Raw genomic sequence first — 20615 nt, 5'->3', positions numbered from 1 at the left:
GTGCACCTTGGGAGTGGGTACAAGAGGGAAAAAATTTAGCAAAAAGAGCTTATAGTTTTTGAGAAAATCGATTTTAAAGTTTCAAAGGGAAAACTGTCTTTTAAATGCGGGAAATGTCTGTTTTCTTTGCACAGGTAACATGCTTTTTGTCGGCATGCAGTCATAAATGTAATACATATAAGAGGTTCCAGGAAAAGGGACCGGTAACGCTAACCCAGCAGCAGCACACGTGATGGAACAGGAGGAGGGTGGCGCAGGAGGAGAAGGCCACGCTTTGAGACACAACAACCCAGGCCTTGCATGAGGACAAGAAGCGTGCGGATAGCAATTTGCATTTTGTCGCCATGCAGTCATAAATTTAATACAGATGAGAGGTCAATAAACAGGGACCGGAAACGCTAACCCATCACAGATGTTCATTGTTCATGTTACTTGGTTGGGGTCCGGGAGTGTTGCGTAGTCGTTTCCAATCCAGGATTGATTCATTTTAATTTGAGTCAGACGGTCTGCATTTTCTGTGGAGAGGCGGATACGCCGATCTGTGACGATGCCTCCGGCAGCACTAAAACAGCGTTCCGACATAACACTGGCTGCCGGGCAAGCCAGCACCTCTATTGCGTACATTGCTAGTTTGTGCCAGGTGTCTAGCTTCGATACCCAATAGTTGAAGGGTGCAGATGGATTGTTCAACACAGCTATGCCATCTGACATGTAGTCCTTGACCATCTTCTCCAGGCGATCGGTGTTGGAGGTGGATCTGCACGCTTGCTGTTCTGTGTGCTGTTGCATGGGTGTCAGAAAATTTTCCCACTCCAAGGACACTGCCGATACCATTCCCTTTTGGGCACTAGCTGCGGCTTGCGTTGTTTGCTGCCCTCCTGGTCGTCCTGGGTTTGCGGAAGTCAGTCTGTCGGCGTACAACTGGCTAGAGGAGGGGGAGGATGTCAATCTCCTCTTTAAAGTCTCCACAAGGGCCTGCTGGTATTCTTCCATTTTGACCTGTCAGACTCTTTCTTCAAGCAGTTTTGGAACATTGTGTTTGTACCGTGGATCCAGAAGGGTATAAACCCAGTAATTGGTGTTGTTCAGAATGCGCACAATGCCTGGGTCGCGTTCAATGCAGTCCTAGGCCGAAGAGGTCATAGCCTAGGGTCACAAAAACCTGTTTATTTGGGCTATTTCAATGGTAGTGATGGTGACGTACATAAATCTCAGCCATGGCCGTTAGCAACGTCTGAATTTCAAGAAATGTCTCATGCAGGTAGAAGACATATTGTTAGACTTGGATTCCAAAGATGGGGTCCCTACATCTCTGCAAACCAGGGTTACAGGGGTCCAAAATTGGTAAAATCCCCCATAGACTTTCATTGCCTCCCTATTTCACTTTCCAAAATCTCACATCTTTTCAAAGGGCAATGGCTCAGCAGTACCAAATTTTCTAGCATTGTAGGGACCCTTAGGGGGAACATGACTGGTGAGTTTCGGGCCCCTAGGCCAAAGAGGTCATAGCCTAGGGTCACAAAAACCTGTTTATTTGGGCTATTTCAATGGTAGTGATGGTGACGTACATAAATCTCAGCTATGGCCGTTAGCAACGTCTGAATTTCACGAAATGTCTCATGCAGGTAGAAGACATATTGTTAGACTTGGATTCCAAAGATGGGGTCCCTACATCTCTGCAAACCAGAGTTACAGGGGTCCAAAATTGGTAAAATCCCCCATAGGCTTTCATTGGGCCTACTATTTACCGTTCAAAAATCTCACACCATTTCAAAGGGCAATGGCTCAGCAGTGGCAAAACTCACCAGTCATGATCCCCCTAAGGGTCCCTACAATGCTAGAAAATTTGGTACTGGTGAGCCATTGCCCTTTGAAAAGATGTGAGATTTTGGAAAGTGAAATAGGGAGGCAATGAAAGCCTATGGGGGGTTTTACCAATTTTGGACCCCTGTAACTCTGGTTTGCAGAGATGTAGGGACCCCATCTTTGGAATCCAAGTCTAACAATATGTCTTCTACCTGCATGAGACATTTCGTGAAATTCAGACGTTGCTAACGGCCAAAGCTGAGATTTATGTACATCACCATCCCTACCATTGAAATAGCCCAAATAAACAGGTTTTTGTGACCCTAGGCTATGACCTCTTTGGCCTAGGGGCCCGAAACTCACCAGTCATGTTCCCCCTAAGGGTCCCTACAATGCTAGAAAATTTGGTACTGCTGAGCCATTGCCCTTTGAAAAGATGTGAGATTTTGGAAAGTGAAATAGGGAGGCAATGAAAGTCTATGGGGGATTTTACCAATTTTGGACCCCTGTAACTCTGGTTTGCAGAGATGTAGGGACCCCATCTTTGGAATCCAAGTCTAACAATATGTCTTCTACCTGCATGAGACATTTCGTGAAATTCAGACGTTGCTAACGGCCATGGCTGAGATTTATGTACGTCACCATCACTACTATTGAAATAGCCCAAATAAACAGGTTTTTGTGACCCTAGGCTATGACCTCTTCGGCCTAGGACTGCATTGAACGCGACCCAGGCATTGTGCGCATTCTGGACAACACCAATTACTGGGTTTATACCCTTCTGGATCCATGGTACAAACACAATGTTCCAAAACTGCTTGAAGAAAGAGTCCGACAGGTCAAAATGGAAGAATACCAGCAGGCCCTTGTGGAGACTTTAAAGAGGAGATTGACATCCTCCCCCTCCTCTAGCCAGTTGTACGCCGACAGACTGACTTCCGCAAACCCAGGACGACCAGGAGGGCAGCAAACAACACAAGCTGCAGCTAGTGCCCAAAAGGGAATGGTATCGGCAGTGTCCTTGGAGTGGGAAAATTTTCTGACACCCATGCAACAGCACACAGAACAGCAAGCGTGCAGATCCACCTCCAACACCGATCGCCTGGAGAAGATGGTCAAGGACTACATGTCAGATGGCATAGCTGTGTTGAACAATCCATCTGCACCCTTCAACTATTGGGTATCGAAGCTAGACACCTGGCACAAACTAGCAATGTACGCAATAGAGGTGCTGGCTTGCCCGGCAGCCAGCGTTATGTCGGAACGCTGTTTTAGTGCTGCCGGAGGCATCGTCACAGATCGGCGTATCCGCCTCTCCACAGAAAATGCAGACCGTCTGACTCAAATTAAAATGAATCAATCCTGGATTGGAAACGACTACGCAACACTCCCGGACCCCAACCAAGTAACATGAACAATGAACATCTGTGATGGGTTAGCGTTTCTGGTCCCTGTTTATTGAACCTCTCATCTGTATTAAATTTATGACTGCATGGCGACAAAACGCAAATTGCTATCCACACGCTTCTTGTCCTCATGCAAGGCCTGGGTTGTTGTGTCTCAAAGCGTGGCCTTCTCCTCCTGCGCCACCCTCCTCCTGTTCCATCACGTGTGCTGCTACTGGGTTAGCATTACCGGTCCCTTTTCCTGGAACCTCTTATATGTATTACATTTATGACTGCATGCCGACAAAAAGCATGTTACCTGTGCAAAGAAAACAGACATTTCCCGCATTTAAAAGACAGTTTTCCCTTTGAAACTTTAAAATCGATTTTCTCAAAAACTATAAGCTCTTTTTGCTAAATTTTTTTTTCCTCTTGTACCCACTCCCAAGGTGCACATACCCTGTAAATTTGTGGTATGTAGCATGTAAGGAGGCTTTACAAAGCACAAAAGTTCGGGTCCTCATTGACTTCCATTATGTTCGGAGTTCGGCTCGAACACCCGAACATCGCGGCCATGTTCGGCCTGTTCGGCCCGAACCCGAACATCTAGGTGTTCGCCCAACACTACAAACACCCTCTCTACCTCTCCTCCCAAAGGTATAGAATATGACATGCTGTGAGTGTGACTCGCACTGCCTGTGTGTGTAACCAGCCAGCAAGCATCCTGGGTCGGAAAGTAAGTACTTTCCCTAAAGTACGCTAATATACAAGCTGCATAGGGTTGCCAGGTGTCCGGTTTTACACCGGACAGTCCGGTTTTTGTGCGCTGTGTCCGGTGCAAAAAGGCATGCTAAACCGGACAATTAAGTTGTCCGGTTTAGAGCCCCCCCCCGCAGCGCAGGAGGAGAACAGCGCAGCAGAGAGAGAGCTGGGAGCAGCGGTGGAGAAGGGGGGCAATCTCCCCCCCTTCCCTCACCTTAGGGTGCTCTCTCTCCCCCGCTGTCTCCTCCATGATGATGTGCAGGCTGGCGAGTGGCTGCAGGCGGAACTTACCTCTGTGTCGCTCTAGCGTCGGAAGTTCGGGTCCCGCAGCCGCTGAGATTCAACTCAAAAAAGATCCGAATCAAAGATCCGAATCATTCATGAGCCGGACAACACTAATCCTCTGAATAGTGTTGTCCGGCTCATGAATGATTCGAATCTTTGATCCGGATCTTTTTTGAGTCGAATCTCAGCGGCTGCGGGACCCGAACTTCCGGCGCCTGCGACACAGAGGTAAGTTCCGCCCGCAGCCACCCGCCAGCCTGCACATCATATTGGAGGAGACAGCGGGGGAGAGAGAGCACCCTAAGGTGAGGGAAGGGGGGGGGGAGATTGCCCCCCTTCTCCACCGCTGCTCCCAGCTCTCTCTCTGCTGCACTGTTCTCCTCCTGCGGGGGGGGGGGGGGGGGGGCGGGGGGCACCTGGCTACCTAACCTATTCTGGGCACATATAGCCCCTGGCTACCTATTCCGGGCACATATACCCCCTGGCTACCTATTCTGGGCACATATATCCCCTGGCTACCTATTCTGGGCACATATACCCCCTGGCTACCTATTCCGGGCACATATAGCCCCTGGCTACCTATTCTGGGCACATATAGCCCCTGGCTACCTATTCTGGGCACATATAGCCCCTGGCTACCTATTCTGGGCACATATAGCTCCTGGCTACCTATTCTGGGCACATATACCCCCTGGCTACCTATTCTGGGCACATATACCCCCTGGCTACATATACTGGGACATATATACCCCTGCCTACGTATACTGGGACATTTAAACCCATGCCTACATATACTGGGACATATATACCCCCTGGCTACATATACTGGGCACATATATCCCTGGCTACATATACTGGGAACACTGGCTGTTTGTCATTATGTGCATTTAGTGGTGAAAAGCTGTCTCTTTTGTGCATTTACTGGTGAAAAGCTGTCTCTTATTATGTGCATTTACTGGTGAAAAGCTGTGTCTTATTATGTGCATTTACTGGTGAAAAGCTGTCTCTTGTGCATTTACTGGGGAAAAGCTGTCTCTTATTATGTGCATTTACTGGCGAAAAGGTGTCTCTTATAATGTGCATTTACTGGTGAAAAGCTGTCTCTTATGTGCAGTTACTGGTGAAAAACTGTCTCTTATGTGCACTGGACCAGTACTACTGGTGAGGACAGTTAGTGACATGGCTATGTACTCTGTAATGTGCTGCAGAAGATGTCAGTGCGATATAAATACTATAAATTTTTTTTTTAAAAAGCCCATTGCTTAGCCCCACTCTACATATAAGTGTGCTTCTGACTCCGCCCCTAACTCCACCCCTAACTCCACCCCCTGTCTGGTTTTCTCCATCAGCCGACCTGGCAACCCTAAAACTGCAATTAAGATAAGATGAAGAGCTGCTGGGGATGGGGTCTGCTGTGCTGAACACTTATGCCTGTCTATGTCTGTATGGAAATGTGACACAGCAAGACTGCAGTCCTGGGGAGGGCTTCACCTTTCCTCCCAGTCACACTCTCCTTCATTTCCCTTTTCCATATCTTGTGGTCTATTTCCTTCATCCCCAGCTTGTGTTCCCACTTTTTTCATTTTCGTCCTGCACTGTTTCACTTTCTTCCCAATCTCATCTCTTTCTCTCTCTCACCCCCTTTTTGCTTCATCCTCTTTTCAATTCCCTCTACTTTCTTTTTCTTTCCTCCTAATCCTCCCCTTTCTCATTCTCTTTCTAATGGTCGCCGGTACAATCCTCTGGACGATTGATAATTTCCGATTATCATTCTGATCAAGTTGGAACAAGTAACTGATGAAAAACAGCTAATTAATCTGAATAGATTGAGAGGATTCATTCCATTAGGACTCGTTCACACTTGAGCAGGAGTCGCGCGATTCCTGCTCACTGCAAACTGCTAGCGGTTTTTAAAAACCGCTAGCCCATGTAATCCTATTGCAGTGTTCGCACTGCTGCGATCGCAGCGTTTTGCGGTTAGCTTTAACTGCAAACATGTTACCTGCAGCGTTTTGAAAGCGATTCAGGAGCAATTGCGATTAGCATGTATAGAACCGCTAATCGCGATCGCTCCCAAAATGCTACTTCTTCCAGTGATTTTTTTCACGTTTAACGCAGTAAATTCACTCCCACAAAACGCTAGCGGTGATTGCTAGTGTTTTGCGATTCTAGGTGTGAATAGGGCCTTACTCTGATTGGATTGGTTAGCAGTTTTCCTGTTGTCGGTGGGCCTGACCGATAGTCTATGATTGATCATAATGATGATCGAAAAGGTTCAGTCGTTTGGCGAATTGTATCATTAATGGCCACCTTAATTCTCCCTTCTCTTGCTCTCCTCCCTTTCCTCTCCTTTATTGCCTTTCCCTTCGTTCTCTCCACTTTTTCCTATCTCCCCCCTCTACTATCCTCCCCTCTCCAATGCTGGGCATACTCGACTTTGCCACTCGATTCTCCCGCTCGATTGATTCCCCGCTCGATTCCGCAGGTGATTCTCTTATCTTCCGCTCATTTTTTTTATCTTTTTCCATTGTCCTCAATGCGAAATCGAGCGGCGAAACAATCGGCCAGGAGATTGCATGTGTTGGAAATTATCTATTATCTATTAATTATCTATTAAGCCATCTAAATGGCTCAAAATCGAGCCGTGTATTCCCAGCATAAGAGCACTTAAATGATGGGTCATCCTAAAGGTGGCCATACACTGATAGATTTGCAGCAGATTCGACCATCAGATAGATTTTTGTCAGATGCATGTCAAGTCGTATGTGACAGGAATCTATTTGATGTGTGCCACACACTAGGAACAGATTTCCAATAGATTTTAGAATTAAATCTATTGGAAATTGATCTAAATGCATTACTGTACCATTAGATCCAATTCAACTCTATGCCAGCAGCAGATTGACCTAATTTTTTAATCCTGTCAGATAGATCAAATCCATCTAAATTGACCACAAATGGATGGATAGATAGATAGATTTGATAGAATCGATTTCTGATGGATCGATTCTATAGAATCGATCGATGGCTGAAATCGACCAGTGTATGGGCACCTTAATTGTTAAAGGACTTACGAGCCCAGCCCAAATAGGTAAAAAACTCCGTGCAGTTCCGCCGGGTCCCCGCAGTGTGATAGCCCTTCGTGCCACTCCCGACCCCACGGATGGGGTCGGGCCCCCCTTCCTCTACTAAGATGGCCGCCGGAGCTGGCCGCGGCTGCGCAGTCCGCATACACGTTAGTGCGGCTGCGCAGCTCTAGGGCCCTCCCCCCGATCCACACACTATCACACTGCGGGGACCCGGCGGAACTGCACGGAGGGCGCGGATGGCGTCCTCCGTGCATTTAAAAGTGATTAAGGCACTTCTCTTTTTTTACCTATTTGGGCTCGTAAGTCCTTTAACAGGTAATTTATATTCTGTTGACATCTTATGTCGCCCTTTACAGAGTATATAATAATGTCTATATCCTCAGAAGAGCTCAGAATCTAATCCCTACCATATTTATAGTCTAATGTCCTACCATATTATTTTGTATTTCTATAGCACTGTCATCTTCTGCAGCACTTTACAGACTATATAGTCATGTCACTGTCCTCAGAGGAGCTCAGAATCTAATCCCTACCATAGTCTAATGTCCTACCATATTATTATGTATTTATATAGCACTGACGTCTACTGCAGCACTTTACAGAGCACATAGTCATGTCACTGACTGTCCTCAGAGGAGCTCACAATCTAATCCTACCATAGTCATAGTCTAATGTCCTACCATATTATTATTATGTATTTATATAGCACTGACATCTTCTGCAGCACTTTACAGAGCACATAGTCATGTCACTGACTGTCCTCACAGGAGCTCACAATCTAATCCTACAATAGTCATAGTCTAATGTCCTATCATATTATTATTATGTATTTATATAGCACTGACATCTTCTGCAGCACTTTAGAGTACATAGTCATGTCACTGACTGTCCTTAGAAGAGCTCACAATCGAATCCTGTCATAGTCTGATGTCCTCCCATATTATTAAAGCTAATGGGAACCCACCTTACAAAAAAAAAAAGTCAGATACTCACCTAAGGAGAGGGAAGGCTCGGTCCTAATGAGCCTCCCCTCTCCTCTCCCGGTGCCCGGTCCCGCTCAGGATCCCCCGTAGCAGTATTCGACCGTTTCGGTCAAATACTGGCACTTCCGCCGGCGAAGGGAGGTTTCGGAAGACTTTGGAAGCACTGCCTTCCCTCTCCTTAGGTGAGTATCTGACTTTTTTTTTTACAGATGAGGTTACATTAGCTTTAATATGTATTTGTATAGCACGGACATCTTCTTCAGGATTTTACAGAGAACATAGTCATGTCGCTGACTGTCCCCAGAAGAAACTCATGATCTAATCCCTACCATAGTCTAATGTCCGACCTTATTGTAATGTATAAATGCACACACTGGGGGTTACTTTTATACAATTATGTATTTGTATAGCACTGACATCTTCTGCAGCATTTTTTTCTGAAAGCCTAATCATGTTACTGACTAAGAGGAGTTCACAATCTAATACCTACCACCACTCTTTGTGGGAGAGAACACTGGTGAATGTGTTTTTGTGGTAAGAACATTTCCTACTTGCTTGTTTAATCTCTTGAGGACCAGAGGTTTATACCCCCCTTATGACCAGGCCATTTTTTACAATTCAGCACTTCACAACTTTAAAGGTGTCCATACATTGGGCGACTTTGCAGCCGATCGACCATCCAATTTTGATTATTATAATTGAATGAAAATCTGTGCCGCCAAGTGCAGTGTTCTCCCCAGGCACTTTTAGCCGGGTGCTCCACCCAGCTAGTTTTGGTGAGCACCTGGCTGTCATCGGCTCACCACCTCCTATTCTGTAATCAGAGGTGCACATAGAAGCACCAGCCCTGCATTCTCTCATCTCACCTCACCCAGCTACTTTTTCATGCCACCCGGCTGGAAAAAAATTCTGGGGAGATCACTGAAGTGCATGCCCGACTGACAAAGCAACCAATTTCGGGACAGAAATTGGTCACATGGTTAATTGCGCAAGCTGCAAAATGTTGGGCCCGAAGTTGGTTGGTCAGGTGCGCAGCAGTACAGCGGACGATTTTGGAACAAACGACGAAACCCCGGCGGCTGCCGCCACATTGTATTAATGTAACCCCCAGTGTGTGAATTTATACATTACCTTTTCGGTATCAGCCTCCACGAGGTTTATGTCCATCTCTCCTGGTTCCACATACACTCGTATCCGCTAGCGGTGCATAGCGTCTGACGTCAGACACTATGCACCGCTAACGTGTACGCATGTATGGACAGTCACCGTGTGGAGGCTGCTACAGGACAAGTAATGTATAAATGCACACACGGAGGAACACATTTATACATTGGGGGGGGGGCAACGGCGGTGCGGACGAGGCGGGCTCAGCCGATACCCTGAAGATTTCATGCTGGAATCGGCCTGTAGTGTATGGACGGCTTCGACAAGAGACAAATTTATCTCTAATCAGATTCGATTAGAGATAAATTTGTTTCTGTCGAATCTGCCCACAATTGTCAGGTCTATGGGCACCTTAACAGTTTTATGCTTGTTTTTCACATGAAAATTTGTGTTGCGTTTTGAAAACTGCCTAGCAACAAGCAGGAAACAGGAAGACAGGCAAAAGGAAATGATGCTGTGCGTGCTGGTTAAATTCGCGTTCAGAAACGTACATTTCCATGTTTGTAACGTGAATATGACGCAAATGTATGTGGCCCCACTAACTTGCATTAGTCGCAATTCGCATCCAGATTGCCGCAAAATGCGAAAAAAATGCAGCATACATCCAGATTTTTTCTGCACCGCATCGCGTGAAAAATTCACATTGGATGGATATTGCTCCATTCACAAATGTGTTGCATTTTGGATGCAGAAATCCACATCCAGAATTCACGTGCACTGGATATAGGCCATTACTGAAATTGTTTTACACCTACTCCATTGTATTCACATATACAAGCAATGCACTCTCATCTTTTAGGCTCCTATGAACAATATCCAATTATCTATATATGTCAATTGCACTACATTTTTCATACTATCCTATCACTTCCACCTTCTTTCCTCCTGCTCTATTCAGCTAAAACTTTATTATTCACTACTCAGCATCATTCTCTGTCTGCTTATCATTACACATGTGCATATTACACTTCCTGGGCTTCTGCAAATGATGTCAGTTAGATAAAAAAAAAAAACAGTTGGGGGAGGACGGTGTAACAACCTTCACTGTGGGCGTGTTTTCAACTGCCGGGGTGAAGAGGAAAAAAACTTGCTAATTCTGACAGAAGTATACATGGATCAACCCACACTGCATTTGGCATTTTTACAGCACCTCGCTGTCAGAGTAAGGAGGTTTATTAGCGACTTCTTCTTATCTATACACCTAAATCACTCTTATATCCTCTGTTTTAAACAATCCTTCTTTATCTTTACAGTTCCTCTTGTAATACTGATTTCCTTCACTTTAGATATATCATCAACATGCATTCTGACCTTTTTCAGAATCATCATATCCAATGTATTTGATGGTGTCACGGACCACTTTCTGGTAATCCACAATCGCTCGTGATGTGATTTCCCCACAGAGTAATACCATTCCAGTTTTGCAGACTGTTTCTGTTAAATACACACATAATTTTAATACAAGTCTTTTAGAAAAGGCAGGTAAAGGCATATTCATTTCATAGAAAATTGGTTATGTAGGTAGAAAAAAAACAAAGTTTTGTAAAAGTAATAACTTTTAATGCCTAACAGATACAATTTTTTATGCAAGCTTTCAGGGATCTAGTCCCCTTCTTCAGGCATATTTCTAGATGTTAGCTGAAGTAAAACACAGATGCAGGTAAATAGTAAACATGAAGATGATATGTCTTCTTGTTTACGATTTACCTGCATAAGTGTTTTACTTCAGCTAACATCTGGAAATATGACTAAAGAAATGCATAATTGAACTTTATTATCTAGCCATTAAAAGGTATTACTGTTACAAAACTCTGTTCTTACTACCCACATAACTTGTTTGGTTAACACGGTACAGAAACTTTTTGCTCATAGAAAATTAGTAAGGGACTGCTAAAGCCTGTTATGCAGATGTGTAGTTTAAGATTTATTTAAAGTGGAAACTAAACTTTAGTTTGGTTTAGTTTAGAGGTACTTTGAGAGCACATTGGATATGGAATAAGAGGAATAAAACAGAAGGCTTGGTTTGACTTCATATATGTGGACTGGGAAGTGCTCTATTGAACTCCTTTGTAAATTTTAGTAGTACAAAAGTAGTTTAGTAAAAAAAACAAGTACAATTCTATTTATGTTTTGGGGCAAAAAAACAAAACAAAAAAAAAAGGATTATCTTCCATGAACAGAAGCTGAAATGGAACTTGTGCTGAAAGAGAAATTGAGGAGGGGCAACAGATTAAAGATGTAAGCAAAAGCTGGCTGTAACGATTGTGGAACTTTCTCCGTGATCAGCGCACAACGCGTGCGCTGACACGGCAGAAATCCTCCACAAGCGTATATTTGCAGGCACCCAGCAAAAGGTGCTACGCACCTGTAGAGGGAAATTCCTGTCGGCAGATGGCGCTGAGGAGTGCAGAGGAACCAATCCTCTGTACCTCCACAAATGCCAGACAGGAATTGTACGAAGCGCAGAACGCAATCGCAAGAGAGGCGATTGCGAATGAGATTGAGCAAAGGGACAGGTTGTATGTGTGTGCGCCAATCCAGTCGCCACCCCGTGACCATGCACACACAACAGCAGATATGAAATAGGAACGCGATCGCGAGAGGTGCGATCGCCAGACGTGACACAAGGCAGATCAGAATAGAATACGAGAGTAGCAAAGGCACAGCAAATAATACAATAAGGAGATACGGAAAATAACAAATGCTAGCTAACCGCGAACACCGCACTCATTTGCAACAGTGCACGCGGTTATGCGCGGTCTCCACGTGTTAAGCACAATAGAGACAAGCACGCCTAACTAACCATTAACAGACAAACATGAAACAGAGGACGCGAGCGTTTGCTTAACGGTTACCTCACCGAGCCTCCAGCAAGCGTAGCAGACAAGACAGACACACGAAAACAGGGACAAGCGAGAGATAGAATCCACAGCACTAGCGAAAAGTAGCTAGCGCGATCCCAGAGGACAGAACAGAAGGATCCCCAGCGCTAGCGAAAAGTAGCTAGCGCGATCCCAGGAGACAGAACAGAAGAGATAGCTGGTAGCAACCGCTGCACCAGCTATACTCCAAGAACAGAAATCAGAACCATTTCCTGTCGACCACCTTTGGGACAGGACAATGGCAACAGGCAAGACAAGACAGAACAGGCAATACAGATAATACAACCTGACTGGGCTAGAAGGGGAGCCTAAAGCAACCCCCAGGAATTAACTATACTAGATAGCAATGGCTGACACTCCAGCAGTGTCCATCAGGAACAGACCATGGAAGGGAAATGACCAGCCAAGCCTTCTGGGAAACATAAAGCTCTTATAGTGCCAGTCATCAAAGAAGACAGGTAGGGGATTTGCATAACGAATATATGCAAATTCCCCAGCAAGAGAACAGACCAGAAACTTGCAATGGAAAGACAGGTCTCTGTTCCAGAGACCTGCAGCCCACAGACTAGAGGAATGGACAAACAGCTGTCTGCCTGTGCAGCCAGCTGAGCGGATCATCACAGTACCCCCCCCCCCCTCTCTAGGGATGGATTCCAGACATCCCTCAAAACTGGTATCATCACAAAACTCTAACTGAAGACTCATGAAGGTCGGGATAGCCCGACAAGGCCCAATTCCAGAGTCAGTCCTTCCGAAACCGACCTCATCGGAAGCAGAAGCCACCGAAACATGCCCATCAGCACTACAAGTCTAAGCGTAACACCCATCAGGACTGTGGACACCAGAGAAGAAGCCATCGACACCCTCCAGACAATACCCACCACCTTCCAAGGAGCGTCCAAGAATACCAAACCTGCCGCAATACCTGGTCGAAGTGTCCCTTACAACACCAAAGCCATTGCTGATCGTATTCAGGGCACCAAGCAAAACCTTTCCCGGAATCTCCCAGAACGCCTTGAAGCTCCGCAGAGATCCCAAGAAGCCAGAACGCTCACCAGGCTCACATGGAGAACCACCAAGAACCCCTATGGAAGCTATGATCATTCAGACTCAAAATTAGCAGGACACCCATCAAGATCAGGACTTTCAGGGACCACTTCTGGGCATGCAAGCAGGCAGGCTATATCAGAACATGTCTCCACTGAGGAGACATGTACGCTGGTAACCGAGGCACACTTGGGCTTTCTGGGTCACAGAGCACATCGGGGTACACTAGTACAGGAGAAACCTCAGGACATGTCGGGGAACTGCCAACCTCAGAGTCCGACACGACAAGACCAAAACCAGTACCGGGCAGAAAATCATCACGAGTAAAGGTCACAGGTACTGGTCTTTCAAAAGAAGACTCGGACTCAAATTCAGAATTTTCTGTAACTGTAATATCATCATTGACTACACATGAATGAAGCTCCACAAGAGCTGCAAAAGTAGTCAGCAAGGCAGCAATGCCTACTGAATTGGGCAACACCTCAGAAGGACCTGGGGGGCAGGAGACATCTCCTGCAAGTTCTGCACCCTTTGGAAGGAACTCGGAGACCTTCAGATCATCAAACAAGACCTCAGGAACATCATTTTTCAAGTTGTCTAAGAAGCATTCTGTACTATCCATGTTACAGGGCAAAATTGGAACTTTATTTTGAGAACAGGGCAGATGTCCCAGGGAAGGTTCCACCGCAAACTGAGACTGAATTTCATCATCATGAGTGGAACGTACAGGAATATTCACTGGACCACACACTGACTCCCTAACTTTAATCTCGCTGCACCCAGAATTCTGCGTAGTAGTCAAACTAGCTTGCAACTCCAAAACTGCAGAAAGACAGGTAAAAATAGCAGCAATACCTAGACGAGCCTCTAGGGGCAGGGCAGGAGATATTGTACAAGGCAATATTGACTCATCCAGAGTACAGGGTGGAGAGTCAGAACTTTCTTCAAAGCAAGAAAGGGACTCCCAAATGTCAGTGTGATTTGACATCGTTTTGTTATTCATGGTACAGGGCAGGCTCAGAGAAAGCGTCTCTGAATAAGGCAAAGAAGGTTCAGCATCAGATTCGCAAAACCGAAGCGCTGTCTCACTCTTAGATTCGGCTAACAATGTCGAATCCGAGGAATCAGAACGCAAAACCTGCGAATCAAAATTCACTTTAGGTTGTGAAACTGACGCTTCCATAGCGCAAACCTCCGCGATCTGCGGAGCAGACTGCAAGGCATCTAGGACCGAAACACTGGAGCAACTGTCTCCAGGCAACGGCCCTTACAGGTGAGAACAGGGTGAGACAGGGAATCATTTGCAGAAGAAATAGCGACATCAACAGGATAAACTTTATTAGGCATATTAATTTTACTTTTGACGCTACACAGTCGAGAAACTTTCCCCATAGCAGGGTCACAGATGGAAGATCTCAAAGATCTGTTTCTAAATGACAAAGGATCCCACACATCCTTGAGGAAACCGGCAGACTCATGCCGATCACAATCTGCAGGAACATCCAAGAAACAGGCATCAGATCGCACAGATTCAAACTGCACACTGTCAGGAGAGAATCCTTCAGGATTCGCACAGGAATCAACCACAGCGGCATACTCATTCATTTCAGATTGCACAAAGTCAAGACTCTCATGCTTTACCCCAGAAAGGCAGGAACAATCATCCAACAACGATGTCTCTTTATTGGAATCAATTGGTTGGTGTGTGTGCAACTCATCCAAAATCGTTTGCCATACATAGATCACCAGATCCACATCATCCTTGTCACATTCATCGGAATCAATCAGAAGGTACATAGAATCAAGACAAGCATTCAAGACATCTTCGCTTTTTGCGATGTAAAAATTGCAAAAGGCTTTCCAATCAAAATCGAATTCCTCCAGCAAGGCCCTAACATCCCAGGAAGCAAATGGGGGTTCAAACAGGCCAGTATCCAGATAATCTCCATAGGGGTGGAGTTCAGGAACAAGAACAGATTTTTAACTGCTTTAATGTAGTGTGCGATCCTACCTATAGCAGGATCCACATAAGCTTTGGATTGGGGCAAAAAACCTGGAAACTGATCAGCAGATGCATTATAAACATCATTATCATACTGCATGGTTTTGCCCATTTCAGACTTGACAGAAATAACCTCTCTATCTGTGGTTGCCATGGGCAACGGATCTTTCCGCTGGGAAGCCTTCCTAGATCTTTTACGTTTAGACTTAGAGGCTTTGGATGGCTGCTTTATGGATGAAAGAGTAGATGGAACAGCTGATTGAGCTGCTGACAACAACTCATTAAGGGGGTATGGTAATTGAGGTAATCTCAGCCAATTGTGAATTAAAAAGGCCAAGAATTCCAGAGGTCTTTGACTCAGGGTGGTATGATCTAACACATCATAACACCACATTGACATTTCGCCCCCCAACAGAATGTAGACCATTTGGGGGGCCCAGGTAGACACTGGGGTGCATTGGAATTCAGGGTTCGCTAACAGTTTCGTACACTCAGACAAAAATTCGTCTGCTGATTCAGGTTCAAGTTTTTTAAATCTCTTAAAGGTACAAGAGCCATATTCGACAAAATCGTACAAATCGGAAATTCCGTCTACACTGGGGTTTTGGGTTTGGCTGGTCATTCTGTAACGATTGTGGAGCTTTCTCCGTGATCAGCGCACAACGCGTGCGCTGACACGGCGGAAATCCTCCACAAGCGTATATTTGCAGGCACCCAGCAAAAGGTGCTACGCACCTGTAGAGGGAAATTCCTGTCGGCAGATGGCGCTGGGGAGTGCAGAGGAACCAATCCTCTACCTCCACAAGTGCCAGACAGGAATTTCCCTCTACAGGTGCGTAGCACCTTTTGCTGGGTGCCTGTAAATATACGCTTGTGGAGGATTTCCGCCGTGTCAGCGCACGCGTTGTGCACTGATCATGGAGAAAGCTCCACAATCGTTACAGAATGACCAGCCAAACCCAAAACCCCAGTGTAGATGGAATTTCCTGTTGGCAGATGGCGCTGGGGAGTGCAGAGGAACCAATCCTCTGTACCTCCACAAGTGCCAGACAGGAATTGTACGAAGCGCAGAACGCAATCGCAAGAGAGGCGACTGCGAATGAGATTGAGCAAAGGGACGGGTTGTATGTGTGTGCGCCAATCCAGTCGCCACCCCGCGACCGCGCACACACAACAGCAGATATGAAATAGGAACGCGATCGCGAGAGGTGCGATCGCCAGATGTGACACAAGGCAGATCAGAATAGAATACGAGGGTAGCAAAGGCACAGCAAATAATACAATAAGGAGAAACGGAAAATAACAAACGCTAGCTAACCGCGAACACCGCACTCATTCGCAACAGTGCACGCGGTTATGCGCGGTCTCCACGTGATAAGCACAATAGAGACAAGCACGCCTAACTAACCATTAACAGACAAACATGAAACAGAGGACGTGAGCGCTTGCTTAACGGTTACCTCACCGAGCCTCCAGCAAGCGTAGCAGACAAGACAGACACACGAAAACAGGGACAAGCGAGAGATAGGATCCACAGCACTAGCGAAAAGTGGCTAGCGCGATCCCAGAGGACAGAACAGAAGGACCCCCAGCGCTAGCGAAAAGTAGCTAGCGCGATCCCAGAAGACAGAACAGCAGGATCCCCAGCGCTAGCGAAAAGTAGCTAGCGCGATCCCAGGAGACAGAACAGAAGAGATAGCTGGTAGCAACCGCTGCACCAGCTATACTCCAAGAACAGAGATCAGAACCATTTCCTGTCGACCACCGATGGGACAGGACAATGGCAACAGGCAAGACAAGACAGAACAGGCAATACAGATAATACAACCTGACTGGGCTAGAAGGGGAGCCTAAAGCAACCCCCAGGAATTAACTATACTAGATAGCAATGGCTGACACTCCAGCAGTGTCCATCAGGAACAGACCATGGAAGGGAAATGACCAGCAAAGCCTTCTGGGAAACATAAAGCTCTTATAGTGCCAGTCATCAAAGAAGGCAGGTAGGGGATTTGCATAACGAATGTATGCAAATTCCCCAGCAAGAGAACAGACCAGAAACTTGCAATGGAAAGACAGGTCTCTGTTCCAGAGACCTGCAGCCCACAGACTAGAGGAATGGACAAACAGGTGTCTGCCTGTGCAGCCAGCTGAGCGGATCATCACAACTGTCTGTTTGTTTGTCTAATGGGCAAGTATCCTGCAATCCCCATAAAGTGGTAAATACCTTCCAGGAATTTTTAAGCACTCTTTATAGTCGTCCTGAAACCCAAACAAGTCAGTCTATAGAGTCCTTTTTGGAGGCAATTAACTTACCTCCTATTTCAGCAGAACTAGTAGAAAAACTTAATAAGGATATTTCAGGGGAAGAGGTCCTATTGGCAATTAAGTTTCTAAAAAGTTCCAAAACCCTGGTCCAGATGGGTACACAAACCTTTTCTACAAAAAGTTCCAAACGGAGCTGTCCCCCTTTCTGGCGTCTGCGTTTAACGAGATGAGAAGGGGGGGGTTATCCTCCTGTAGACTCCTTACATGCAAATATTGCCATGATTCCTAAAATAGAGAAAGAGCCCCTAGATTCTCACCAATTTAGGCCTATTTCTTTAATAAACGTAGACTTTAAACTGTTAGGAAAGATCCTGGCCGCCCGGATCAACCTATTCCTGGCCTCAATAATACACAAGGACCAGGTTGGTTTTGTTCCGGGCCGCCAGGCTTCACATGCCACGCTGCGGGCAATGCAAGTCGTAGACTTTAAACTGTTAGGAAAGATCCTGGCCGCCCGGATCAACCTATTCCTGGCCTCAATAATACACAAGGACCAGGTTGGTTTTGTTCCGGGCCGCCAGGCTTCACATGCCACGCTGCGGGTAATGCAAGTCATCGAATTGATGCGATCCAGAAGGATTCCTGAGTTGTGTCTGGCCCTGAACATCTACAAGGACTTTGATACGGTCTCTTGGGCCTACCTGTTTAAGGTTTTGGAAAGGTGGGGATTTGAAGAATCTTTTTCAATCTGGATCAGAGTGTTATACTCTAGGCTTTCAGCAAGAGAACAATACGCAGAATATACCTCTGATTTACTTTATATTAACAGAGGGACGCGTCAAGGGTGTCCTCTTTCACCACTTCTTTTCATTATAGCTATGGAACCTTTAGTGATCGCGATCAGGCAAAATGAAGCAATTTCTGGAGTGGAACTAGCAGGAGTACAACATAAGACGAATATATTTGCTGATGATTTACTTCTATTCATCTCAGAGCCTGCTTCCTCCATCCCTGAGCTGCTGTCACTGCTTTCTAGATTTTCCCAGGCCTCTGGTTTAAAAATTAACCCTGCCAAGTCTAAAGCCCTAAGTATAACTTTACCAACAGACACCCTAGCCTTCTTGAAGTCGCAGTATTCCTTTCAGTGGTGCTCACACTACATAGATTACCTGGGAATCAATTTAACCAACTCTTATGAGTCCTTATTTGCTCAAAATTACTATCCGCTAGCAAAAATGGTCTCTCAGCAATTGACACAATGGTCTACTTATAATCTCTCCTGGCTAGGGAGGATTAACGCTATAAAAATGACCCTGCTACCAAAGATTTTATACTATTTTAGACTACTCCCAATCAAGGTCCCCCCTCACTTTCTAAGAATGCTGCAGAGCAAATTGCTCAAATTCATATGGGGTAACACACGATCTAGAGCTCCCAAGTCCACCCTTTACACTAGTAAAGATAAAGGCAGCCTGAGTGTTCCCAATCTATCACGATATTACCAAGCTGCACAATTAGTACACCTGGTGGACCTCTACAAGGGTGACAGGATGCCCCTTTGGACCTATTTTGACATTTCATACTCTGCACCTCAGTCGGTTCAGACTCCCATCTGGACCTCAAGGCCTTACCGTCCTCAGTACATGAGTAAGGTCCTCAATCATTGCTTAAGTATATGGGACGACATCAGATACTCTAAAGGCCTGATGTCTCCCACACTACCCCTGATGTCCTTTATTAATAACCCTATGTTTGTTCCTGGAAGGGACAATCCTTTAAGTTTCAAGTGGTGGAGAGACCATGGCCTGGAATGCATATACAACCTAATTGATGGTTCCGGTATCCTTACCTGGGAAAAATTGCTTGATAAATATCAAATCCCTCCTTCTGAGCGTTTGCGTTACATGCAAATAAGACAGGTTGAGGCATGTGGCGGGTAACGCTTCCGGTCTCTGCTTCCGCGGCTGTGGCGCTTCTGGGGACATGCTACATACCTTCTGGTCCTGCCCTATGTTAGGGAGATTCTGGACCAAAGTTTTTAGGTTGCTGAGCCAGCTTTTCAAGGTCTCAATTTTTAGGGACCCCTGGATAGCCCTGTTACATTTTGAGATTGCCTCCCTGAATAGATCCCAGCAAGTGCTGGCCCACTTTGTTATAGTCGCAGCTAAACAAAGTATAGCCAGGGCCTGGAGAACTCAATTTGCATCATTTGAGGAAGTCAAGAGCAGGGTGACGTCTTTTATGACTCAGGAAAGGATGTGTAACGATTGGTGTCAACACGCAGAGAGAGAATCTGATTATTGGTGATCTACAGAATCACCAGCAATGCAGATATACACCAGATTATGGATGATCTGCAGACTCACCAATAATCCAGGTATGTCTAACCTCTGGACACCTGAGATATGAGTGTTTGGTGTAACAGTAGCACTTTGAGTGAGAACCACCAGAGGAGCTGGAGGTTAGAAGAAGAAGGGAATTCACCCCAGACTGTGGGTGAATCCCTATAGGCTAAAGGCTCCCTAGGAGAGGGGCCTAGGCTTGGTTGCAGGATGCCCTGCCGCTAAGATGAACAGACTTGCCCTAACTGGATTTGAGATCCTAGCTCTCTACACCCTAGAGGCGGGCTAAAGTAATACAAGTACACAGTGCTAGTCTTGGGTGTGAGGTCCATAGTGTCAACACCCTGGAACTAGTCTATAGCATAACATAGCATTGACACAGTATCCTAGGCTTGGGTGTGAGGTCCGTAGTCACAACACCCTGGAACTAGTCTATAGCATAACATAGCATTGACACAGTATCCTAGGCTTGGGTGTGAGGTCCGTAGTGTCAACACCCTGGAACTAGTCTATAGCATAACATAGCATTGACACAGTATCCTAGGCTTGGGTGTGAGGTCCGTAGTCACAACACCCTGGAACTAGTCTATAGCATAACATAGC

The 20615-nt window shown here is 45.9% G+C and overlaps 1 protein-coding gene across 2 annotated transcripts in view; it reads right to left on the bottom strand.

Moving 5' to 3' along the window:
• The window catches only part of MAT1A (methionine adenosyltransferase 1A), an 821556-nt gene that overhangs the window by 434328 nt on the left and 366613 nt on the right, over nt 1–20615 (bottom strand). For both annotated transcript variants that reach the window (XM_068257871.1, XM_068257870.1), the window contains exon 3: nt 10786–10908. In XM_068257871.1, coding sequence (XP_068113972.1) covers nt 10786–10908 — 123 coding nt within the window. The remainder of the gene's footprint in view (nt 1–10785; nt 10909–20615) is intronic.

This window comes from Hyperolius riggenbachi, chromosome 10, assembly GCF_040937935.1.
Source record: "Hyperolius riggenbachi isolate aHypRig1 chromosome 10, aHypRig1.pri, whole genome shotgun sequence".
NCBI lineage: Eukaryota > Metazoa > Chordata > Amphibia > Anura > Hyperoliidae > Hyperolius > Hyperolius riggenbachi.
Note: the sequence above shows the minus strand (reverse complement) of the source record. Positions and strands in the feature narration are given on the sequence as shown.